General features: G+C 38.4%; 1 protein-coding gene across 2 annotated transcripts; it reads left to right on the plus strand.

Annotated features, from left to right (window-relative positions):
* Positions 1 to 935: 935 nt before the first annotated feature.
* LOC131431635 (ammonium transporter Rh type A) lies at positions 936 to 9,958 on the plus strand. 2 transcript variants are annotated; one of them, XM_058597467.1, is made up of 5 exons: positions 936 to 1,323; positions 7,911 to 8,698; positions 8,753 to 8,986; positions 9,040 to 9,133; positions 9,210 to 9,448. In XM_058597467.1, the coding sequence occupies exons 1-5, from the start codon at positions 1,149 to 1,151 to the stop codon at positions 9,431 to 9,433; spliced, it is 1,515 nt and encodes a 504-aa protein (XP_058453450.1). In that variant the 5' UTR covers positions 936 to 1,148; the 3' UTR covers positions 9,434 to 9,448. The 2 variants fall into 2 exon arrangements, with proteins under 2 accessions (XP_058453450.1, XP_058453449.1); XM_058597466.1 differs by lacking the exon at positions 9,210 to 9,448 and adding an exon at positions 9,688 to 9,958 and having other exon boundaries at positions 945 to 1,323.
* The last annotated feature ends 4,198 nt before the right edge of the window (positions 9,959 to 14,156 follow it).

Below are 14,156 nucleotides of genomic sequence, written 5' to 3' on the forward strand. Positions count from 1 at the left end.
ACATAAAACACATACAATTTTTCCTAGGATATTGATTCCTAAGGAGTTAGAAAAGATTTTTACATCAATTTCAAGGTCACATAAAAATACAGGTACAACTGTTCAAAACGTATTCAAGTTGTTTTCATTTCTTTCATTTTCCTTTATGTTAGGCGTTCATTATGCTAATCACACGTACATAATTTATACCCTTCATGCTCAAGCGTCGATCGCGCCGGAACGGATCATTTACTGTCTGGGCTAATTTTCAATTCGCCCGGTTGGTTCGTCTCAAGTGTCCCATTTTACTTCAAGGGCCCCTGTCAAAACCCGAAGCTGGCTTTCCCATAAATTAAATATTCAAATCAATTACACGAACGCGATTCAAAAGTCCGGCTCGAGTCCATCGCCCATCGTGATATGGGGTGTGTTTGATATGATGAGCCACCGAAACGAGTTGATCTTGAATTTTTCATTACTGCTCGGTCGAGAGCGTACCAGTGCTTTCGAATTTTCAATGTTTTCCGTTGCTTTCATTGTATGGTAAATGTGAGAAACGGTGGTCGAAGAAAAGTGGTTTTCACTTATCAGGGTACACGAGCCAACAGGCGACACATCGCCCACCGAAGGTCAACAGCAACTGCGCTGGACAATGATATCAGCGCGAAATGGTGCGGATGCTAGATCGCATGGGTGTGATAAAATGCGAGCTTCGCAAATATTAACATAATCCATTCATCTACGTACATTTTCACTTTTCCAGTTCGGCAGAAGCGATGATCAACAAAATACCCTGACTGTTCACATCAGAGCGTCGCACAGTTCTCTGCTCCCAGGGTAAACGTATTTGCGGAACAATTTAGACTTAATTCATACTACAGAGGGGCCTGGAAACAGATAATACACTTCAGAAGTTTGTTTGCTGTCCATCAAAATAATCGTAATGCGACCACGAATCAACCAGCACCGGTATAGATCTGCGGGTGGGGAGAACTTACCTTCGTTCTGATCCATAATAGGATCAGTTCGTTTCGAACGGTCAACGGATTATCACGTGAATTTGATTTGGGAGCCTCAACCCGTACGTAATTTAGGGTGTGTCAATTCGTGGTGTATTGATCACTACATTCAGTTAGGTGAAGTGCGGAATCCTAAACATTTGACTAGAAATGCACACCCCAGGATCCTCGGTGTCCGGTTATATGCTATTACTGTTGGTGCAGCTGGTGTTTATAATCGTGTTCGGATTTTTCACCGACTATTCGGAAAGTGTTCTACCGAAGAACGAAACAAAACCCGCAGAGGATGGACCGATCGTCGAAAAAATCTTACCGAAATATCCACGTAAGTGAAGTGATCTTAGCTTTTACAAACATGGATACGTATTGTTGCAATAAAAGTTCGCGGATTCATTTTATCATTTTTCTCATCGCTGGCTCAACTGATTGGATGCGAAAGAGAGAGAGAGGCAGATCATCCCCATCGGCTGCGATTTAATTCTCTCCAAGTTTCGATTACAACGTAACGGGTTGATTAGTGCAAACAACTATAAAAAGAGGGCGAAATTTGAAAATGGACACCCGATCTTTCTGGATGCTCGAAGGTCATACATTGTTTTTTTGTCGTTATGAATGACTGCAGTCTGTTACATAAGGGCGTGGTTACTGTTAAATAACTACATTTATGGCTATCTCATTTTTATCTCAATTCACACACCTTCGAGATAAGCTTTCCGTGAGATTTTTTCATATTATTTTTTAAAAACCCTTCGAATCTAAGCCGACAATTCGATTGTGCTTTTTCCACTTGCTACATGCTCGATTCCGTTTTGTTTTCGAACATGTATCCTTTTGAAGAACCAAACTCATTTTTGCTAACGAAGCATCACTTGGTAGATGGTTACAAAGATTTTCTTGATAATCCAATTGTCCGCTAATAGGAATAAAATTCCGATTTTTTTTTTGTTTACGAGCAGCTTCAAACAAGAACCCTCATTTAACCTGAACCTGTCTGTTACTCTTTCTGTCTACTTGTAGAAGTTGTTCTGGTGTATTCGATAATACAATATACTCAAAACAAAGACTCATCAGAATAGCTCACGTTAATCCAAACCATTGGTATTTTCAAAGTATTTTATTTGCCAACCAAGTACAGTTCTGCCTGAAATCTTTTTGATTCAATTTTACTGCACCTTCACGTAGAGCTAAAGGTGAATCCTTTGAAAACACTGCAAGAATCTTTTAAGATAAGGAAATTTATCTCGGCATAATCGACACTCACAGACTTGCTTACGAACGGCTTAGACCAATGTATTTAGCTCCAATTGCTAACATTAATTTGAATCTTTCTTCGTGCGAAAAATACCCTGACTGTTGTACATAAAATGAACATTTAGGGGTTTTTTGGTTTTCACCTAATGCACATAATTCATATCTACAGGGTGGGTCAGTTAAAGTGGAGGCATTCGTTGTTGAACAAAATATATGAAAAAAAAACTATATTTATTTTCATTTCGATTATAATTTATTTTAGTTCAAGGAGCATATCCTCACAGCTTTTTTTGGAAAAAGAAATCGCGTAAATGACCACCTATGGCCTTGGATACAGAATGTGCTTTTTTCGGCGATTTTCATCGGTTTTGCCAATGTTTCGGTCGATCGGTGGCGATTTCACCTCGTATGTCTTTGAGTTGAGCTATGGATACCTTGGATTACCTTGAATAGCCTCACAAAAAAATCTGTTGGCGTTAAATCTGGTGATCTCGGGGGCCTGTAAAAATCACCATTTTTCGATGTGACTCGTCCGGGGAACAATGGTCGTAACAAATTGATTGTTAGTCGTGCTGTATGGCATGTTGCACCGTCCTGTTGACACCAGTAGTCATTCAAGCCTTTTTCACGAACAATAGGCATCACAAAATCATTTATCATGGCTCGATAACGGTTGCCATTAACAGTTTTCGTTGCTCCATCATCATCTTTAGAGAAAATAGAAACCAATCACCATATCCGCACAAATACCACACCAAACTGTGACATTTTGGTCGTATAGAGGCTGTTCCTTGAATAATTGAGGGTTTTTAGTGGCATAGAACCGACAGTTCTGCATAAAATGTTCAAAACGCGTATGTAACATTAAGAGATTCTCTTTGTTTACTTTCTCTTTCGATTATTGCGAAATACTCCTGCTTTTTTCGGTAATTTCTCCAGAGTAGATGAAAAGATGATAGCTTTAGTTATTATTATCGGTAAATAATTGGAGAGAATGATTGCTAAGAGTGCCGTAATAATCAAAAGAGAAAGTAAACAAAGAGAATCTCTCATTGTTACATACGTCGTTTTGAACATTTTATACAGAGTTTTGCTTATTAACGCATCCATTTAACGTAAAATTTGCCTTGTCTGACATGATGATTTTTCACGTTACGCCTTCGGCTCATCAGTGCCTAAAGCAGTTCAAACTGAACTTTAAATGGAACTGCTAGGTGCACATGGCAGTTCAATTTGAACAGTTCTGTGCACTGATGTGCCGAAGGTGAAACGAGAAGAAATTATAAATAAAATGCCTTCGAAGTGTGAGCCTCTAGCAGAACTCAGTTGGTCACTTAAAGCGTGGTTAAATACGTCTAGTCGTCTACACCCAAACCTCGGTTTACGAACACTTTTTAGACGTTACCTCTTTTTACGAACCAATTCCCAAATAACGTTATCTTTTTTTACGAACCAAATCCCAAATAATGTAAACTTTTTTTACGAACCTACTTCGCAAAAAGAGGTTTTGGCATACATCGAAAGCGATTTCCTAATCATTTATATTCCATGGAAACTACTACAATATGGATATTTTCGGAACGGGTTTAAAGAGTAGATTCCGGAAAATGATGTTTGAGGTGGTTCTGAAATCCAAGATGGCGACTCCCGGTTTCTTAATATTCCTTGAAAACCCTTACAATGTGTGTATTTTCAGAACAGGATTGATAAGTAGATGTCGGAAAACGATGTTTGTGGTGGTTCTGATGTTCAAGATGGCGACTTCCGGTTTCTTGATATTCCTTGAAAATCCTTACAATGTGAGTAATTTCAAGATGACGACTTCCGGTTTCTTGATATTTCTTTAAAACCCTTACAATGTGGATATCTTCGGAAAGTAATTGATGAGTAGATTCCGGAAAACGATGTTTGATGTGGTTCTGAAATTCAAGATGACGACATCCGGTTTCTTGATATTCCTTGAAAACCCTTACAATGGTAGTTTTGTAGCTCATGATTAATATTACTCATTGCACAGTACGTGCAAAATAGAAAATTGTGGACGACCACGACTAAATAACTAGAAATTCAAGAAATTTAAAGAAATCGATTTTGTCTAATGGAATGGAATGCGATATTCAGATTTAAAATAAAAATTCATCCAGTAGAGGAATAACGTTCCCAAGTTGTCTTACATAAACATGTCTGGCTTTCACCTTCAATAATGCATTTCATTGTTTTTCATACTGTATTTTAGGGAGTGAAGACTTGATATCACATCGATTAGCATTTGAATGTATGCTTTCTATCTGTTTTGATGTCAGATTCAGTTAAATCAACTATGGCATTACTGACATGATATAGTTTTACTTTTTGGGATGTAAATTTTTATCAATTGCGACACTCCTTTCATGTCCATCTATCAAGACGTAAAGCTAAATGACTTTTTCGTGCTGTGTTCATGTCCCAGTGAATTTTTGAACATTTTTCAATACCTAACGCATTTTTGGAAAGGTTATTTTCCGACCCTCAAAATGATCAATTTAAATCCATTGTTTGAACCAGTGCTGTAAAACTTCATTCAATTCAATTGAAACTGAATGTGGAACACATTGACGATCTCTCTAATGCAGTAAACTTCACTCTCTGACACACACAATGTTTGCTGACGGGCCGAACGGGCAGCATTCAGTCATCACTCGTTTCTCTTCAATCGAGGCTTAGTTTAACCACCGTCAGTTGATCTCTTGAATTAACAAAATATCTCTTTCAATAGTGTGAGAGCGGCCTTCAAATGAGGTTTATGTAAACATTCGAATTGGTTCAAGATAATAGATGAAAGACTAATCAGACAGCTGAAATATCAATCCCAGAATACACATTAATTAATTGTTTCCTCCTTAAGTTTTCATTTTTAACACTTTACTCCATTTATAATTCTATTCGATCGAATTTGCTTACTACCAAGAGCGAAGACTATGAAGCAGCTAGACTACTTGGCACTTGAAACTGAGCAAGCAAAACTTCGAATGACTAGGTACGATTATTCAACTGACGATGAATGCTGGGAGCTTCACTTGGAATTGGCAGCATAAGTCAAATGAATTAGTAGGGATACGCTGACGGTCAGTGGCCATAAATTTCATTTTCATCTTATATTATTCGATTGAAAATGAAATTTTACCGCACTGGTTTGAACTATTAAAATGTGTTTAACTTCAACTCATAAAGAGCTTTTTTTGCATTTTTTTCTATTTTCATCATTGTAAATTTCTATGTATAACCAAGTATTTCAATATTTTATTAATAGTCACACAGTGATGAACACATTTTTGTATCAATTGGATAAAAATGATGGAAGCTTTTGGAAGTGGTTTTTCTTCATGGTTAGAAAAAATCAACAAGTTTTTTCTTTATCATTATAATCACTATTTACGTCAATGAAATAATCTTAAATAAAATTAATGAAAAATAATGAAAAGGATATTTTTCGTTTATTTTTTCATATTTGGAACACTAATTTTTTTCGAGTGTATTTTTTGACGTGAATACGTCTTACTTTACTACACCTTTTCAAAATTCACTCTTCACAATGAATTCAGAATTCAATCGTGAATATCTTTTGCTGTATTTATTGAAACAATATAATTTTTTCTTCATACCATTGAAAATATGTTCATCAAAAACAAATAACAAATAGCTCAAAATTGAAGTTATGTTAACGTGTTTTGTATGAACGAGCATTTAGGTGAAATTCTGTGCCAAAGTGAGGAGCGCAAAATTTCAACCGCCTGAATTGAACGAATCATCGCACAAGCGTATCGTGCAAAACCGACTCATAGAAATATGGGAATATGTTAAGTGATTGAATGCTGCGGCCTTACGGTACGTTTTGTTCGCTAGTAAAACAGGCACTAACTGTGTATGGTTCTAAACCATGAGTATTTTTTATTGGCTTATATGAGGGAGACACATTTGTGCATATTGTTTTAGACGAACAATTTAGTCATTCGATTTATAACCAAAATGATCTTATAATTGATTTTCTCACGAACAGCGAAATTCTTTCATTCTTTGTTGTAAACCAAAATTATTGACATGATGACAATACTTCACATACTTTGTTGCAGCATATGTGTACGACGAATAATCATGATTAATTGAAACAACAAAACAATCAGTTGTCTATCAAATCAGAATAATAGTTGTTTTAAATCGAGAAATCATAGATTAACAACAACATCCATGGACCACTTGTTAAATTTGAGTTCGAAATCGTCGTCCACCAGTTTTCCAGAACTGACCTTTCTCTACAATACAAAATGATTCTAATTTTTTTTTTTTTAATGTTTTCAACAGTGATACATTTCAATAAAACCGTGTGAAAATTTTCACTTTTATTGTGCAAATTGATCTTGCTTGCAGATTCTTGTCTTCCATTTGGAGCAAAACGTGACGTGTTTCAATGCGTGTTTCTATCATTACCAGGTGTAATGATTTATTGAACCCGAACCCGGCCCGTACCCGATCTAAAGAAAACAACTTTTTTTTGTACTCGACCCGAAACCGAGAATAATTTTTCTTCCAAACCCGAATCCGATCCGTACCCGATAATAAATAAATATCTTTACCCGAACTCGGAAAAATACTCGAAACCCGTTTTTAATCCTAACCCGACCCGTATCCATTTTAAAAGAAATAAATTGTCATCTGTACCCGACTTTTTTTTCTGAACCCGAACCCGCCGCTCGTCGGGTTCGGGTTCAGATTCGGGTCGGGTTTCGGATACAAATAGCCAAGACCCAATCATCTCTAATGTCCATGCTTTACCTGGATTAACCCTTGATTTCTTGTGTTTGGAGCTCTTTCAGAAGAAATTAACTTTTCATCACCAGTTTACTTTCTTTTATTTCGGAGAAACACCATTTCACATGGTCCCGGGTTGGAGGTTCAATAGAATCGTAGCACCACCCATGCAATGGTTCTGTACACTCTGAATCGGCTGCGAAGTCTGTTGAAACAGAAGGTCAAATTCCACTACAGGAATGTAATACCAAGGCTTTTACCATTTCACACGTCACTTTTTGGTTCTCTAATTATCTCTCGTTCGATTCATAAAAGAAATAGCCTTGGTATTACAATCCTTTAGTGGAATTTGATCTCTTGTTTCAATATACTTCGCAGCCGATTCATAGCGTACAGAATCATTGCATTGCTAGTACTATGATCCTACTGACACTAAAAATCCTATCTAGTCGGGGCCCGAGCACACTACAACTGCCTTGTAAGACCAGCGCCCTATGCATTGAACTCGGTCAGTTTATGCGGCTCCCAATTTCCACACTTCTGAATCTTCCTGTTGAACTCCAGGTGTCTCTGCAAGCTGTCGTTGTGTTTGCGTGTTGTCTACATTCAATAAAGCTTGCAATTTGGCATCATAGAACAACTTTCACTTTCCGTGCGACGTTGTTTAAGTTGAAATCTTCTTTTTTTAAGTTTTAAAACCGCGTTCCTCATGTTCGAAGTGTTAGAGCACGATCGCCATAAACTTCCCCATTAGAGAATTCAGTTTCATGCTTCTGCTACATTCAACTCTTATTGTAATGATTGTATCGATTCCTCAATTCATCGAGGAATGTTGTTAAAATTAAATATTGATTTTCGTTTCTACTTTCACCCTAGATTTCCAAGACATCCACGTGATGATCTTCATCGGTTTTGCATTCCTGATGACGTTCCTCAAGCGGTACGGTTTCAGTGCTTCCGGATTGAACCTGCTGGTGGGAGCACTCGTGATCCAGTGGGCCATCATCATGCGCGGATGCTACGAAATGGAACACGGCAAAATTCCTCTATCATTGGATAACTTGATCGGAGCGGATATTGCCGCAGCAGCAGTACTGATCAGTATGGGAGCACTGTTGGGTCGTACCACACCGATGCAACTGATGATAATGGGCATCATCGAGATTGCCATCTTTGCAGCCAACGAGTTCCTCCAGTTGGAGCTGATGAAAATCAGTGACGTTGGTGGTTCGATTACGGTGCATGCTTTCGGAGCGTACTTCGGGTTGGCGGTTAGTTTCATCATGAGACCCCAGAAGGAAGATGCCAAGCCCGGTCCGATGGAGGGTTCTTCGTACAGTTCGGATATTACTGCCATGATTGGAACGATCTTTCTTTGGATCTTCTGGCCTAGCTTCAATTCGGCCCTAGTCGATGGAGCCGATCAGGAACGAGCAATCATCAACACTTATCTCTCGCTAGCTGGATGCACAGTGACTGCCTTTGTGGTATCGGCTTTGGTGTCCCACGAGAAGAAGTTCGACATGGTCCATGTCCAGAATTCCACGTTGGCTGGTGGAGTCGCGGTGGGATCGATCTGTAATCTGGTAATACATCCATTCGGAGCACTACTAGTGGGTGTTATTGCAGGAGCCATTTCTGTTTTAGGGTACCGATTTGTGACCGTAAGTTTTATGGCCGTCTTGTTACCTGAAATAATAATAACATTATCCCCGCAGCCAGCAATGCTGTCAAATCTTCGAATAGCGGATACCTGCGGAGTAAACAACTTGCACGGAATGCCGGCACTTCTCTCCGCTGTATTCTCCGCTATCTATGCATCTCTGGCAACGTTCGAAACATACGGAAGCTCTCTAACCACCATCTTTCCTGCTATGGAACCACTCACTCCGATAACGAATTCAACCGTCGCAAATGAAACTGTGATCGAAACTCACGAATACATTATTGGGGTATGAGCAGAATAACTTGTTTCAAAACTATATGCTAGAATGTTTTTTTGCAGGGCTTTGGTCGAACTGCACCCAAACAAGGTGCTTACCAACTGTTGGGGATTTTGCTGACCCTACTGATCGCCATAGTTGGTGGATTATTCACTGGTAAATACTTCTTCAAAGTAACAATCTTATTGAACTAATATCACTATTCATGCTACTAACAACTACAACTCAAAAGGCTTTACTATACGACATCGCTTTTTCGGAGGTATCATGCCACCGAAAGAACATTTCCTGGATGATGCCTGGTGGACAGTGGAATCACTGGAAACCACCGTCGAAGTTGTTACTCCCTCACCTCGCCTGACAACATCTTTACCCATGTCCAACTCACAGGTTCCTTTTATCATTCTGAAGGCGGATATAATTTTCAAAAGGGCAAAGCAAAAATATCGGAAGTAATACGCAATTGGAAGTAGTTTTGGATAAAAAAAAAGAAAACAGTTTTTGTCGTTCACATTGTTTTTATTTATGTTCTGCTTTTTAAACTACATGTATTGTATAAAGGAAAAGTATTTAACAATGACTCAAAAAATCAATAGTCTTCTAATTTTTACCACATTTGCAAAACACTTCACCTCTCAGTTATATGTTGTCCTACAAAACAATCCAACGGATGTTATACTGATAAACGAATTTTTTTCTCGTAACCGTAGGCTTAGTGCTAAAATCACCGACAGTACGTCAACTGGAAACTGAAGAACTTCACAAGGATGATATCTACTGGGAAACACCGGCGGAATCCGTTACATGTTCTAGTTAATAATTTGCAGTGTGCTACCGATAATAGCAGAAGCTGCAACTTACATTCATAAGAAAATTCAAGTCATAGAATAGAGAGAGTTGTTTTCATGGTTAAGTCAACAAAAAATATATAATAAAAACAGTTGATGACAATTAACTTTGTTCATCGTTAGAATATACTTATCAACTTGTTTTATTTTTCGAAACGTTATGACAACAAAAACTGAACAACGTAATTTCATTGAATATAATAGAAATTATGGTTACACTTTTTCGTTATCGTCACTATTCACATATTGTTGAAGAACATTTGGTTCATAGATCGCATCATTGTCAAATCTTTTGTCAATGCTGAAATCACCAGATGCGTCGTTATGGAATTGGACTTGTGAACATTGGTTTAAACGATTTAAAAGTAAAGCTCAACAAATTGAAGATGCCGAAACCTATTTTGCAGCACGATAACACGCCCGGAAACACCACAAAAGTGGTTAAAAACGTCATCTCTGAACTCAGATGGGAAGTTATGCACCACCCGCCATACTCTCCAGACTTGGCCCCTTCCGTTTCAATCAATGTTTCACGCGTTTGTAGATCAGCACTTCACTAGTTATGAAGATGTGGGAAAATGACTTCATGACTGGATCACTTCAAAAGATGAACAGTTCTTTCGACGTGGTATTCGTAAGTTGGTGAAAAGATGGTAAACATACATCGGCCTCGAGGGCAACAACTTTGAAGTAAGTATATTATTACCTACTATCCCGCATTATTAACTGACACACCTGATAAAAGTGATTCTAGAAAAGCGCTGTAGCGAAAAACATATACATCTTCCCGTCATTGTAGCTTGTAGCTTATCGAGACCGATTTATAACCCGCGCCTTTCATAGCTTGATAATTGGTGAAGATTGTTCCAAAAAAACGTCGAAGAGCAAAGCAAATGAATCTACGTTGTGTTGATACATTTCTATGTGCACTATTTAGGCGGTGAGGATTCCAAAAGACTAATCAGTTCAAGTGTTCAAGTGAACAATGAAAGGTGAGTGGGTAATGTCAGAAACATAACTGGATGACATGAATACGAATAAAATTTGAAACACACTTCCGAATATCAATCAGTTGATCGATTGTGTCAATTGTGTAAACTTTCCCCTTCTTTACTACTAGAATTTGAAACGACGCGCCTACGCCTACGGATAAGTTACATCAAACATTCTAACACACAACTAAATATTACGGAATAATTTGTGTAGTTGTTTATAATAAATTTATGATAGTTCTAAACCAGAACCTTTTATGAAGGCGTTCGTGTTGGAGAGTGATTTTAATCATCTAAAGACTTTGCCAGAAAGTATGGACGCACTTTGATTTCGCTGTAAATAATTCACAAGTGTTAGATATTCAAATTTTATTCGATATACTGATAATATTAGACTACAATAACAGAATATTATTCTCAACATCTGCTACTTAGCCATTGTAGACTAGCTGGCGCACCTTCTTGCGAATGTTCCTCATTAAATTCCGTACAGACTTCTTGACGACAAGTTTTGACACTTTTTTCCAATCTTTTTCGAACTGTTGAATGGTTTCGGCTGCCAAGACATGTTTCCTAAGATGTGCCTTCGGTAATGCCCAAAATTCCTCAATTGGTCGAAGTTGTGGGCAATTTGGTGGATTCATGTCTTTTGGGACGAAAGTGACATTTTTGTAGTATACCATTCTACCGTTGATTTCGAGTAGTGGCAAGAAGCAAGATCTGGCCAGAAGGCAACAGGATCCTTGTGACTTCGAATCATGGGTAGAAGTCGTTCTAGTAAACATTCCTTGATGTATATTTCGCTGTTCATTGAAGCAGTGGTGATAAAGGGTTTTGAAATATTACCGCAGCTACAAATTGCTTGCCAGACCATAGCTTTCTTACCAAATTTTTCGACTTCAATGGATGTCTCGGACTGGTTTAACACTTGCCCTTCTCGCACCGTATAATATTGTGGTCCCGGCAAGGATTTGTAATCGAGTTTCACGTAGGTTCCATGATTATGCAGTTCAAATTTCCAGCAAGAATCGTATTGTACAGCTTTCGAACCCTCGGCCTGATCGATGCTTCTAGTTTCGGACTACGTTTTGGTTGTTTCTGCTTCTTATAGGTTCGAAGATTCAAACGTTCTTTAGCATCAAAAGCATTTAACTTCGAAGTGCACACTTTTTTGGCCACATCCCGAACTGAAACCTCCTTCTTTTGCTCGAACGCCTTCAGTATACGTTTATCCAACTGAGGGTTAGCAGGACCTTTTTTTGGCCCCTTTTGCGGTTTATCCTCAAGGTGTTATCCTCACTGAACTTCCTGATTGCATTTCGCACGGCGTTTTCACTTACTCCTTCCATTTTTGCTATCTTTCTCAGTGACAGTCCGCGTTCTGTGCACCATTTGTACACAATTTTTCGACATTGTTCTGCTGAAAGTCCACACATTTCGAAACAAACTAATGAAAACGAATAAACAACTGCACAAGTGGTTAGAGAAGAGTGTAAACAACAAGACGCAGCCATAAAAAATGACAGATTCTGAATCATTGCTAAATGACAGCGGTTTTTGGTTGCGTCCATACTTTCTGGGACAGTCTTTACACGTCAAAAAACTTTTTTATTCACTATCATCTAAGAGCTAAGGCAGTGTGTCTTATTAAATATATCGTTATCTGATACCACTTGCGCACCCTGAAATCAACAAAGCGCATTCAAACCAATTGGAAAAAAGCCGGAAATTTTTCAATTACAATCATCAGACTTTAAACCGTCACTAAACTGATTATTTTTACTTCCTATTTGCATATTTAAACAGATGATAATAATAATAACAAAAATTCTAATAATTCTTTATATAAAAGTTGAGCTGTTAAAAGGAATGATTTCGAATAATGTTCCCCAACGTTGTCCACTTTCCGTTGTATTTTTTTCATATGCAACCGGCCAGCAGCAGAGTGACGCAATCGCTCTTGTTTGACGCAGAACTGTTTTCTGTACGATTTCTTAATCACTGTTCTGAGCATTTTTCTTGAACGCGAAGAAGTCAAATGCTGGTTTTATTCACACTCGTTTGGTGCAAATTTCACACAGCGAAAAGTACATAAAGCTTATCAAATTACTCTAGAGTTGCACTAAACTGATGATATTTATCTCCGATTTGCAAAGAAGTAATCTTTATAGTTCTTTAGATAACATTTGGAGTCATTAGAAAGTCTGATTTTGTATAAAGACTGCCCCCCCGCAACCAAAAACTGCTGCCATTTCGCAATGGTTCAGAATCTGTCATTTTTTATGGCTGCGTCCTGTTGTTTACATTCTCTTCTAATCACTTGTGCAGTTGTTTATTCGTTTTCATTAGTTTGTTTCGATATGCGTGGACTTTCAGCAGAACAACGTCGACAAATTGTGTACAAATGGTGCACAGAACGCGGACTGTCACTGAGAAAGATAGCAAAAATGGAAGGAGTGAGTGAAAAAACCGAGCGAAAATCAATCAGGAAGTTCGGTGAGGATAAACCGAAAACGGGTCGAAAAAAAGGTCCTGCTAACCCTCAGTTGAATAAACGTATACTGAAGGCGTTCGAGCAAAAGAAGAAAGTTTCAGCTCGGGATGTGGTCAAAAAAGTGGGCACTTCGAACTCAGATGTTCTTCGTGCTAAAGAATGTTTGAATCTTCGAACCTATAAGAAGCAGAAACAACCAAAACGTAGTCCGAAACAAGAAGCATCGATCAGGCCGAGGGTGAAACTCGATTATAAATCCTTGCCGGGACCACAATATTATACGGTGCGAAAAGGGCAAGTGTTAAACCAGTCCAAGACATCGATCGAAGTCGAAAGCTATGGTTTAGCAAGCAATTTGTAGCTGCGAAACAAAGCTATGGTCTAGCAAGCAATTTGTAGCTGCGGTAAAATTTCGAAACCCTTCAACACCACTGCTTCAATAAACAGCGAAATATACATCAAGGAATGTTTACAAAAACGATTTCTACCCATGATTCGAAGTCACAAGGATCCTGTTGCCTTCTGGCCAGATCTTGCTTCTTGCCACTACTCGAACGGTAGAATGGTATACTACCAAAAATGTCACTTTCGTCCCACAGTAGAATGGTATACTGCCAAAAATGTCACTTTCGTCCCAAAAGACATGAATCCACCAGATTGCCCACAACTTCGACCAATTGAGGAATTTTGGGCATTACCGAAGGCACATCTTAGGAAACATGTCTTGGCAGCCGAAACCATTCAACAGTTCGAAAAAGATTGGAAAAAAGTGTCAGAACTTGTCACCAAGAAGTCTGTACGGAATTTAATGAGGAACGTTCGCAAGAAGGTTCGCCAGCTAGTCT

This window comes from Malaya genurostris, chromosome 2 (genome assembly GCF_030247185.1).
Source record: "Malaya genurostris strain Urasoe2022 chromosome 2, Malgen_1.1, whole genome shotgun sequence".
In the NCBI taxonomy this organism is placed as follows: domain Eukaryota; kingdom Metazoa; phylum Arthropoda; class Insecta; order Diptera; family Culicidae; genus Malaya; species Malaya genurostris.

Coding starts and splice junctions, on each gene's coding strand:
- LOC131431635 (XM_058597467.1), top strand. CDS start 1,149: ATGCACACCCCAGGATCCTCGGTGTCCGGTTATATGCTATTACTGTTG. Junction 1,324..7,910: donor AATCTTACCGAAATATCCAC/GTAAGTGAAGTG, acceptor CTTTCACCCTAG/ATTTCCAAGACATCCACGTG. Junction 9,134..9,209: donor AGTTGGTGGATTATTCACTG/GTAAATACTTCT, acceptor ACAACTCAAAAG/GCTTTACTATACGACATCGC.